Source organism: Moschus berezovskii, chromosome 19 (genome assembly GCF_049115385.1).
Source record: "Moschus berezovskii isolate FMDL1 chromosome 19, NW_MosBer_1.0, whole genome shotgun sequence".
Classification (NCBI taxonomy): Eukaryota; Metazoa; Chordata; class Mammalia; order Artiodactyla; family Moschidae; genus Moschus; species Moschus berezovskii.
In genome coordinates, this window is record NC_142478.1 from 13,086,176 (window position 1) to 13,098,988 (window position 12,813).

The 12,813-nt window shown below is 41.4% G+C and overlaps 1 protein-coding gene across 2 annotated transcripts in view; it reads right to left on the bottom strand.

The window, feature by feature from the left end:
• ARHGAP10 (Rho GTPase activating protein 10) overlaps positions 1-12,813 on the bottom strand; it is a 389,578-nt gene that overhangs the window by 237,301 nt on the left and 139,464 nt on the right. For both annotated transcript variants that reach the window (XM_055405626.2, XM_055405628.2), the window contains one exon: positions 2,823-2,924. In XM_055405626.2, coding sequence (XP_055261601.1) covers positions 2,823-2,924 — 102 coding nt within the window. The remainder of the gene's footprint in view (positions 1-2,822; positions 2,925-12,813) is intronic.

Consider the following 12,813-nt stretch of genomic DNA (forward strand, 5'->3'; position numbering starts at 1 on the left):
TGTAAGGAGCACACAGATCAAAATAGCAAAGAAAATGTAAACTTTTTAAATCTTTTGGTCATGCCACTCAGCATGTGGGGTCTTAGATGCCCAGCCAGGGATCGAAACCATGCCCCCTACATGGAGAGCACAGAGTCTTTTAACCATGGACCACCAGAGAAGACCCAAGAATATATAATTTAAGTGAAAACCAAAATGATTCATCTTGAGGGTCTCTTCAAATTTCCAATCTAATGTTTAATGATCTTTGGGAATGATGAAATTGTTGAAGGTCTAGCTCATAATCTTCACACTTGTTCATTCAATAATCATTTATTAGTGCCTGCTCCCTGAAAGGTCTTATTCCAGGCACTGTGGACAGAGTGCTCAAGAGAACTAGGCTGCTGCCTGCAAGGAGCGGACATCCTATGGAAAGAAGCCACGAAACAACCGAATGTACACTGTACACTGTGCATGCTCAGTCATGTCCAACGCTTTGCAACCCCACGGACTATAGCCCACCAGGCTCCTCTGTCCATGGAATTTTCTAGGCAAGAATATTGGAGCTGGTTGCCACTTCCTACTCGAGGGGCTCTTCCTGACACAGGGATCGAACCTGAGTCTCTCGTGCCTCTTGCATTTACAGGTGGATTCTTTCCCACTGAACCACCTGGAAAGCCCACATCTGAATATGTAATAAGTCAAATGGTTGTAAAAGCAAGAAAAACAACAACAAAAAAGGCAGAGAAAGGAAGGCACCCTAAATAAGATAAAACATCTCCACTCGGGGGAAGTCTGAGAGGAGACTATCTGGAAGACTATTTGCAGGAGTGAGTCATGCGGATCTGGCAGAAGGATGAACACCAAGGCCCTCGGCCATGGAGCCAAGCCAGAAGGAGGCCGCCATGTAGGGGTGAGAGAAGGCGGACTGGACTGGGGCCTCTGACGGGAGCTTCTAGGAGCATTTGGAGAAGAAAAGCAACACAAAGGCTGACTCTGCTGCCATACAGAAAATAAACCGCAAGAGGACTTCCCTGGCAGCCTAGTGGTTAAGAGTCCATGTTCCCAGTGCAGGGGACACAGGTTCGATCCCCGTGTCATCGTGACACAGAGTAACATGCATGCACCTATGCATGAAGAACACTGAAAGTGTTAGTCACTTGGTCGTGTCTGACTCCTTGAGACCCCAGGACTGTAGCCCACCCAGTCCTCTGTCCATGGGATTTCCCAAGCAAGAATACTGGACTGGGGAGCCATTCCCTTCTGCAGGGAATCTTCAAGACCCAGGGATCCAACCCGGGTCTCCTGCATTGCAGGCAGATTCTTTACAGTCTGAGCCAGGGGGAAAGCTGCATGCATACATCCATAAATGAATGCAAAATAACTTGAAAAAGAAAAGAAACTGTAGGGATCCCTGAGTAAAAAGTAGGGAGGCTTCTGTAGTCATTTATGTGAGTAATGCCCACCACTTGGGCCAGGGTGACAGGCTTGCAAGCTAGGAGAACTGGCCACATTCCGAGAACATCCTGAAGTTGAAGAAGACCTAGGCTGAGGGTCTAGATGGGCTGAGAGAGAACAGGCCAAGGATGATGCCACAGATTTTGCCCTAGTAACAGGCAGAATGATATCTAATTAGAGAATGAGGTGCAGGTGGAAATTGACTTGAGGCATGGAAATCCCATCAGGATACCTGGAAACAGAGATCAAGTAGAACAGGAAGTGGAAAACTGCTGGCATAAAGAGAGCCTCTACGAGCAACAGCTGTCACTTCAAAACTGACAGAGCACATGTAACAATTGCAAGGCTTTCTACACAATATGGAAGAGGAGAGAATGCAGCCCTGCCTTCAAATAGTATTGTAGTCAGGATTAGATGGTACAAAGGGGCCTTTCTCTTTTACAGACCATCAAACACCATGTAAACATCAGCCAATCCCATTACAGAGACAAAAGAAGGTGTGACATGCAGTTAATGTCAAAATAAGCACACACATACACACTGAGTTTGCAACTAAATCTGTAACATTTAAACACAACCCAGGTGTACTCTACAGCATTGTCAATTTGATGATACTTCACGAAGTGTGTATTATAGAGGTACATTATGCCTGGATCCCTTATGTGTTTAAAAATAAACAAATGCACAGGGAAGAAGTCACACTTCTGTGGGATGAATCAAGATCTTTACAACTGAAAATAGCATTGTGTTTAAGGAAAGCATATGTTCCAAATTGTAAACAACTGAGTTTCCATTCAAGGGTGTGACTGAGGAAAAACAAGTGGCAGGGAATTCAGGAAAAAAAAAAAAAAAACAGCGAAAACGAGACACAAGATATAAATTCCTTTCTCCTCACATACGGCTCCCTCCAAAAGAAACAAGTCTACTAACACAAGTAAAACAGATGCTCTCTTTCCAAAGACGCTGAAAAACTCCTGAATCTTCAGCGTTAGGTAAGATTAATTCTGCCTTCACATAAAAGCCAGATGGTATAGGAGCTTATTCGATTCACTTTTTCAACACATCTTGAAAGTTAATTAATAATCTATTCCTGAAAATAGTATATCTTTTCTCAGTTATGTTAGTTAAAATGGTTGTTCCTGGGAAAATACACTCAGAACCAAAACGTCTAATACTCTGAACCCACACTGCATTTATAACTCTATGAGGTCTTATTTAGCTTATTCCAAAAGAGCTTTATTTTTTAATTCATGGCGATACCTAGTCATTTTTTCCATCTCTAATAAACCTAGATGAAACATTTTCAAAAGAAAAGCTCATTAAAAAAAGACAAGCATTGATTATTAAATTTTACAAACAAGTTAAAAGAAAAATAAAAACAATACCTCTTGTAAATGTGAGTCTTTCTTTTTTGCTGATAAATTCAAATGTTTATCAATTAGGCTATAGTTTCTTTCAGTCTCTTTGTCAAACTTCTTTTTCTCTTCCTACAAATAAGAAAAACATAGACAAGTATGATTAAACGGGGGGAAAGGCATATACAGTCAATCGACTGGTAAGATCAAAATATGAAAAATATCCAAAAATAAAAGAAAGCACCATGAAGTGTGAAAAAGTTATCTGGAAAATCTATCTGAGCCAGGCCACTGTTTATTAATCAACAAGACAGCACTAGGACTCAAGAGTCACTTATCTTTTTGCTTTTTCCTTTAATGAACTTTTTTCCTAGCCTATTATTTTCAACCCCTCATACCTATCAGTGTTTGGAATTAATGCCATTCACTTGTCCATTAAAAAAAATTTTTTTAGGATGAGAACATAATAAAACCATAAAGCTTAAAAAAGCAAACTTGCTACAGATTTTGGCATAGAAATGGAATTCACATAAAACTGAGTAAGTTTTTATCTACATTTAAAAATTATTTATAGAGAGGAAGGAACAAGATGGCGGAGGAACAGGATGGTGAGACCACGCTCTCCCCCACAAATTCATCAAAAGAACATTTGAACGTGGAGTAAAGTCCACAAAACAACTTCTGAATGCTGGCAGAAGACATCAGGCACCCAGAAAAGCAGCCCATTGTCTTCGAAAGGAGGTAGGAAAAAACATAAAAGATAAAAAGAGAGACAAAAGAGGTAAGGACGGAGCTCCGTTCCAGGAAGGGAGGCTTTAAAAAGAGAGAAGTTTCCAAACACCAGGAAACACTCTCACTGGCGAGTCTGTGGCGAGCCTTGGAACCTCAGAGGGCCACATAACTGGGAGGAAAAAGACAGAAATAATTAAAACCCACAGATTACCCGCCAAACGGTAACTCCCAGCGGAGAAGCAGCACAGACGCCTGCATACACCATTAGCAAGCAGGGGCAGGGCAGGGGGGAGCCCGCTGAACTGCTTAGAGAGAGGACTGGGCTTGAATGCAGCGAGGGCAATCTGAGAGAACTGGGGATAGCAAAGCAGACTGGGATAGCTTCCCCACGAAAAGGCGGAAAGCTCTAACCTAAGACTCCGCCAGCCCCGCTCACAGAACAAAGGACTGAGCAGAGCAAGCCGGCTGCGGTCGGCCCATCCCCCATCCCCCGCCGAGACAGGCAGGGAGGTCAGCCAGAACCGGAGGGGGCAACTGTGGCCCCAGAAAGGCATCCGATACAAACTGCAGGCAGGCTTGTTGCTAACCAAGACTTCTTGGGCTCAGGCGGTGGATATCCGCCTGAGAAAGTGCGCTGGTTGTACACCCAGAAAACCAAGTGGCAGGGCCTGGGGAGGCGATAAGTCGCAGCGACCGTGCTCACCAAACACATGGTCACCTGAGCTGCTCAGACTGGGGAAGGCACAAAATGCAGGCCCAACCAAGTCTGCGCTTTTGTGGAATACCTGAGGACCTGAACCTGAGCCACTCAGACCTCGGAAGTGCATGCAACCCAGTGCTGGCCTCGGACAGATCCCGGCAGAGCAACCTAGAGCCTGTGCAGTGTAGACTGGGACAGCACACACACTGTGAGCAGGGGCAAAACCAGTGTGGCCGAGACGCTGCGAGCACTCCCCACAGACACCAGAGATATTTGTCTGCAGTGTTCCTCCCTTCCCAGAACAGGACTGAATAACTGAGCCTTAAAAAGTGTCCACCCACCCCCTAGTATCAGGGCGGAAATTAGACACTGAAGAGACCAGCAAACAGAAGCTAAAACAGAGGGAACCACCTTGGAAATGACAGATAGAGAAGTCTAGAGAGTACTCCAAGAATAAGACCAAAAACCAGAGACAAGAGGCTTAAGCCCGAATCCTGAGAACACCAGAGAACTCCTGACTCCCGGGAACACTACTCAATAGGAGCTCATCAAACGCCTCCATACCTACACTAAAACCAAGCACCACCCAAGGGACAACAAGTTCCAGAGCAAGACATACCACGCAAATTTTCCAGCAACACAGGAAAATAGCCCTGAGCTTCAATATACAGGCTGCCCAAAGTCAATCCAAACCCACTGACATCTTATAACTCATTACTGGACACTTCACTGCACTCCAGAAAGAAGAAATCTAGCTCCACCCACCAGAACACCAACACAAGCTTCCATAACCAGGGAACCTTGACAAGTCACCCGTCCCACCCCACACACAGCGAGGAAATTACATAATAAAGAGAACTCCACAAATGGCCAGAAGAGGGAAAGGCCACCCCAAGCAAAGCAATATAAGCAAGATGAAGAGGCAGAGAAATACCCAGCAACTAAAGGAACAAGATAAATGCCCACCAACACAAACAAAAGAGGAAGATATAGGGAATCTACCTGATAAAGAATTTCGAATTTTGATGGTGAAAATGATTCAAAATCTTGAAAGCAAAATGGAGTTACAGACAAATAACCTGGAGAAAAGGATTGAGAAGATGGAAGAAAGGTTTAATAAGGACTTAGAGGAAATAAAAAAGAGTCAATATACAATGAATAATGCAACAGATGAGATCAGAAACACTCTGGAGGGAACAAACAGTAGAATAACAGAGGCAGAAGACAGGATAAGCGAGCTAGAAGATAGAATTGTAGAAATAAATGAAACAGAGAGGAAAAAAGAAAAACAAATTAAAAGAAACAAGGACAATATTAGAGACCTCTGGGACAATGTTAAACGCTCCAACATTCGAATCATAGGAGTCTCAGAAGAAGAAGACAAAAAGAAAGACCATGAGAGAATACTTGAGGAGACAATAGTTGAAAACTTCCCTAAAATGGGGAAAGAAATAACCACCCAAGTCCAAGAAACACAGAGAGTCCCCAACAGGATAAACCCAAGGCGAAATACTCCAAGACACATATTAATCAAATTAACAAAGATCAAACACAAAGAACAAATATTAAAAGCAGCAAGGGAAAAGCAGCAAATAACACACAAGGGGATTCCCATAAGGATAACAGCCGATCTTTCAACAGAAACTCTTCAGGCCAGGAGGGAATGGCAAGACATACTTAAAGTGATGAAAGAAAATAACCTACAGCCCAGATTACTGTACCCAGCAAGGATCTCATTCAAATATGAATGAGAAATCAAAAGCTTTACAAACAAGCAAAAGCTGAGAGAATTCAGCATCACCAAACCAGCTCTCCAACAAATGCTAAATGATCTTCCCTAGACAGGAAACACAGAAAGGGTGTATAAACTCGAACCCAAAGCAATAAAGAAAATGGCAACGGGATCATAATTATCAATAATTACCTTAAACATAAATGGGTTGAATGCCGCAACCAAAAGACAAAGGCTGGCTGAATGGATACAAAAACAAGACCCCCGTATATGCTGTCTACAAGAGAACCACCTCAAGACGAGGGACACATACAGACTGAAAGTGAAGGGCTGGAAAAAGATATTCCATGCAAATAGAGACCAAAAGAAAGCAGGAGTAGCAATACTCATATCAGATAAAATAGACTTTAAAACAAAGGCTGTGAAAAGAGACAAAGAAGGAAACTACATAATGATCAAAGGATCAATCCAAGAAGACATAACAATTATAAATATTTATGCACCCAACATAGGAGCACCGCAATATGTAAGACAATTACTAACAAGTATGAAAGGGGAAATTAACAGTAACACAATAATAGTGGGAGACTTTAATACCCCACTTACATCTATGGATAGATCAACTAAACAGAAAATCAACAAGGAAACACAGACTTTAAATGATACAATAGACCAGTTAGAGCTAATAGATATCTATAGGACATTTCACCCCAAAACAATGAATTTCACCTTTTTCTCAAGCGCACACAGAAACTTTTCCAGGATAGATCACATCCTGGGCAATAAATCTAGCCTTGGTAAATTCAAAAAAATTGAAATCATTCCAAGCATCTTTTCTGACCACAATGCAGTAAGATTAGATCTCAATTACGGGAGAAAAACTATTAAAAATGCCAACATATGGAGGCTGAACAACACGCTGCTGAATAATGAACAAATCATAGAAGAAATCAAAAGAGAAATCAAAATATGCATAGAAATGAATGAAAATGAAAACACAACAACCCAAAACCTCTGGGACACTGTAAAAGCAGTGCTAAGGGGGAAGTTCATAACAATACAGGCACACCTCAAGAAACAAGAAAAAAGTCAACTAAATAACCTAACTCTACATCTAAAGAAACTAGAAAAGGAAGAAATGAAGAACCCCAGGGTCAGGAGAAGGAAAGAAATCATAAAAATTAGGGCAGAGATAAATGCAAAAGAAACAAAAGAGACCATTGCAAAAATCAACAAAGCCAAAAGCTGGTTCTTTGAGAAGGTAAATAAAATTGACAAACCACTAGACAGACTCATCAAGAAACAAAGGGAAAATAACCAAATCAATAAAATTAGAAATGAAAATGGAGAGATCACAACCGACAACACAGAAATACAAAGGATTATTAGAGAATACTATCAGCAATTATATGGCAATAAAATGAATAACTTGGAAGAAATGGACAAATTCCTAGAAAAGTACAACTTTCCAAAACTGAACCAGGAAGAAATAGAAAATCTGAACAGACCCATCACAAGCACGGAACTAGAGGCTGTAATCAGAAATCTTCCAGCAAACAAAAGCCCAGGTCCAGACGGCTCCACAGCTGAATTCTACCAAAAATTTAGAGAAGAGCTAACACCTATTCTACTCAAACTCTTCCAGAAAATTGCTGAGGAAGGGAAACCCCCAAACTCATTCTATGAGGCCACAATCACACTAATCCCAAAACCTGGTAAAGATCCCACAAAAAAAAAAAACTACTGGCCAATATCACTGATGAACATAGATGCAAAAATACTTGACAAAATTAGAGAGCTAAATGGAAGACCAGAAACTATAAAACTCCTAGAGGAGAACATAGGCAAAACACTCTCTGACATAAATCACAGCAGGATCCTCCAAGATCCACCACCCAGAATATTGGAAATAAAAGCAAAAATAAACAAATGGGACCTAATTAAAATCAAAAGCTTCTGCACAGCAAAGGAAACTATAAGCAAGGTGAAAAGACAGCCTTCAGAATGGGAGAAAATAATAGCAAATGAAGCAACTGATAAAAGGATGAATCTCCAAAATATACAAGCAGCTCCTGCAGCTCAATTCCAGAAAAATAAATGACCCAATCAAAAAATGGGCCAAAGAACTAAACAGACATTTCTCCAAAGAAGACATAAAGATGGCTAACAAACACAGGAAAAAATGCTCAACATCCCTCATAATCAGAGAAATGCAAATCAAAACCACAATGAGATACCATTTCACACCAGTCAGAATGGCTGCTATCCAAAAGTCTACATGCAATAAATGCTGGAGAGGGTGTGGAGTGAAGGGAACCCTCTTACACTGTTGGTGGGAATGCAAACTAGTACAGCCACTATGGAGAACAGTGTGGAGATTCCTCAAAAAACTGGAAATAGAACTGCCATATGATCCAGCAATCGCACTCCTGGGCATACACACCGAGGAAACCAGAATTGAAAGAGACACAAGTACTCCACTGTTCATTGCAGCACTGTTTATAATAGTCAGGACATGGAAGCAACCTAGATGTCCATCTGCAGACGAATGGATAAGAAAGCTTTGGTACACATACACAATGGAGTATTACTCAGCCATTAAAAAGAATGCATTTGAACCATTTCTAATGAGGTGGATGAAACTAGAGCCTATTATACAGAGTGAAGTAAGCCAGAAATAAAAACACCAATACAATATACTAACACATATATATGGAATTTAGAAAGATGCAAACGATAACCCTGTATATGAGACAGCAAAAGAGACACAGATGTATAGAACAGTCTTTGGGACTCTGTGGGAGAGGATGAGGGTGGGATGATTTGGGAGAATGGCATTGAAACATGTATATTATCATATGTGAAACGAATCGCCAGTTCAGGGTCGATGCATGTTACAGGATGCTTGGGGCTGGTATGTGGGGATGACCCAGAGGGAGGATAAGGGGAGGAGGGAGGTGGGAGGGGGGTTCGGGAGGGGGAACTCATGTACACCCGGGGCGGATTCATGTCAATGTATGGTAAAACCAACCAATATAATATTGTAAAATAATTAGCCTCCAATAAAAATAAAATTAAATTTTAAAAAAAGCATGAGACAGGGTGCTCAGGGCTGGTGCACTGGGATGACCCTGACAGATGGGATGGGGAGGAAGGTGAGAGGGAGCTTCAGGGTGGGGAACACATGTCAATGTATGGCAAAAACCACTACAATATTATAAAGTAATTAGCCTCCAATTAAAACAAATAAATTAATTTAAAATTTAAAAAATAAATAAAAATTTTAAAAAAGAAAAAAAATAAAAATAAAAATTATTTATAATCATTAGGAGGAGGGGGAAAAAAAACACATCTTGGGGGAAAAAAATCTCCCCTAACTGTCTATATTTATACTAATAAATATAACAATAAAATCCTCTGACCAGAGATGTCAACTACTTACCCAAAATTCAGCAGTGATTGCTATGACACTGTCTAGAATGTTTATCAGTAGGTCCACAGGGCCTAAAATAATACTTACATACTTCTACTGAGATCCTTTGGTTAACATCACAAACATTTCTCAGGCACTGCCAAGAAATAGTATTTGTTTTCCTTTTGCTAGAGGAGCTTTTATAGAAAACAAGGAACCAGTTTTTTTTAATACGGCTGAGACAACCTCCCCCAAAATTGCCTGCCAACATAAGTAGATTTTTCATAAACATTTCTCAGCACCAATGAGCTCACGTGATGTTCTCCTACTGTCAAAATGTTTCTATTAACTTCAAACTCTCCCCAACTCTCCAAGGCCTCCTAGAAAGGAACGTTCCCTTCCCTATTTTCCAGCTTCTATTTTATAAAGTCAAAAATAATGAACTGTCCCGGCTTTTTCTGGCATGATCGTCCTATTAAGCAAAAGGGGTAAACAAAGCACAAAAGTTGTATTTCTCCGCATTTATCATCATTTTTTTCACTCCATGGGACTACAAACCATGTGAGACACTGGGAACAAAGCTCTGCCGGCTCACCTAAAGGCTAAATTAACCCCCACACTGACGAAGGCACAAGACTCAGAACTGACGCTTCTCCCCATTTCTGCTTCACGTTTAATTACCAACTAGCCGCACATCTTCAAGGGCAAAAACAAAACAAAACACTTAACAGTATAAAACCTTAGTTTTTCTGTTTAAAATATCAGGGGACTTCCTTGGTAGTCCAGTGGTCAGGTAGGACTCCACACTTCCACAGCAGAGTGTGGCTTCCATCCCGGGTCTGGGAACTAACACCCCACATGGCCCCCACATGCCCTTGTGTGGTGTGGCCAAAAAAAAATACTGTCATAAAACCTAAAATATTAAAAAAAAAAAAAATCAGGAATTCAGTTTTGTCCTAGTTCATTCCTAGGACCAAGCCTAAAATTCTGTAATCCTACCATTCACCTATACATGAGAATGGTCAAACTTTCAGTGAAACGGAAGCATTTTTGTTCTTTAATCCCTAGGTTTAATTTACAACTTCTTTTATTTCTTTTATGCTTAAGGGTGTTCATTGGAAGGACTGATGCTAAAGCTGAAATTCCAATACTTTAGCCACCTCATGCATCGAGTTGACTTGCTGGAAGAGTCTGATGCTGGGAAGGATTGGGGGTGGGAGGAGACGGGGACGACAGAGAATGAGATGGCTGGATGGCATCACCGACTCGATGGGCATGAGTTTGAGTGAACTCCGGGAGTTGGTGATGGACAGGGAGGCCTGGCGTGCTGTGATTCATGGGGTCGCAAAGAGTCGGACGCGACTGAGCGACTGAACTGAACTGAAGGCATTATTATTACATGGTTACTCTCTCTTTTCTGCTTTTTATTATGACACACTTCCTGAATGAATTTAATGACTAACAGAAAATAAACTAAATGGAACATGTGGCCACTACTTTAAAATCTCCACTATTTTTAAAAGTTCATATGGTAGAGTGTGCACTGGATTAGGTGTCAGGAGACGCAGGTTCCAGTGGCCACTGTGACCCTGTGGCTCTGCCCCCGGGGTCACAGCCCTCTCTGAGCATCAGTTTCTCAGGTTTAAAACCAGACAGGAATGGAGGTAACACAGCTGCATTTACCACAAGTACATGGCAACACAACATCGTGTGGTTAAAAATGCTTACTATCTTTGCAGATTAGTATTCAGAGAATACTGAAAATGTGTTTACTCCTTTGATTTCATCTGAATCGCAGAAGGGGACAAAGGAAGCAATGATGCTACAGTCAGCAGCCAAAACACCCAGCACACGCGGAAATGGTGGGGTATGTAAATGAGGATGTGGGTTAAGTCTGGAATGAAAGAAAATGGTGCTATCGAGCCTCTGTGAAGAAAGAATCTAGCCAAGAAACAACATCACGCCCACCAATTTGAGTGAAAATACATCTGTTCATCTCTGGTATGATACTCTACAAATGCGGCTGTGTTTTGTTTTCGAATCTGAAGACTCAGATAATTGTCTCTCCTTGCATTTTTTTCTCAGTGTCTCTATAGAATATTCTGTTTCTTTGTACTCATATGACTTTGGGCACTTAATTCTGAATTTTAAAAGGGGGTGTGTTCAAGTAACATTCAATAAAGAATGGGGTCTTGTCTTCAACACTGCAATATAGGATACACATACACATATGGATTTATACATACATACGCACATGTATATATATACACACACACAAATATAAAATAAATCACCCATAAAAGGGAACAAAACTGAGTCAGTTGAAGTGATACAGAGTGAAGTAAGTCAGAAAAACAAATACTGCATATTAACACATATATATGGAATCAAGAAAAATAAATATTGATGACCCTGTTCGCAGGGCAGGAACTGAGGTGCAGACACAGAGAAAAGACTTGTGGAGAGGGTGGGACAATGAAGAGAGCAGCACTGAAATATATACACTGCCATATGTAAAACAGGCAGCTTGTGGGAAGTTGCTGTATGACACAGGGGCGAGCCTGGAACTCTGTGATGAACTAGAGGGGTGGGATGACCTATAGAAGTGGGGAGGGAGCAGCACCAGAAAGGGGATATGTGCATACATATGGCGGATTCATGATGCTGTACAGCAGAAACACACGAAACACTGCAAAGCAATCGCACTCCAATAAAAAACCAAAACAGAGTAATATGAGACAAAAGGCTCTATTGAGGATCAAATTATTACAATGAAAACTGTTTTATGAAACAGCATTACTCAAGTGGGTCTGGGTCAAGTTGGAAGTAAACTCAGTAGGGAAAAGTGGAGGCAAGGGCTAACCAGCCAGCCCACGTCCATATTACAGTGAGAGGCAGGCAGCCATTACAGAGCCCCAGCAGATTTTTGCCATGTGGAACTATAAGCCCAGTATTTAGGCCGCTCCATTGATTTTTCTGGAACAGCTGAAAGACTCAATGACTTTTAAACGGTGACAAAAAAAAAAGAAAACAACTTATGTTTTAGGTTTAACATGAGTCAGCTAAGTCGCTCAGTCCTGTCCGACTCTTTGCGACCCCACGGACTGCAGCACGCCAAGCTTCCCAGTCCTTCACCAACTCCCAGAGATTGTTCAAACTCATGTCCATCAAGTCGGTGACACCATCCAACCAGCTCATCTTCTGTCATCCCCTTCTCCTCCTGCCTTTAATCTTTCCCAAAATCACGGTCTTTTCCAATGAGCCAGTTCTTTGCATCAGGTGGCCAAAGTATTGGCGTATCCGTATCAGTCCTTCCAATGATTATTCAGGACTGATTTCCTTTAGGACTGACTGGTTTATCTCCCTGCAGCACAAAGGACTCTCAAGAGTCTTCTCCAACACCACAGTTCAAAAGCATCAATTCTTTGGCGCTCAGCTTTCTTTA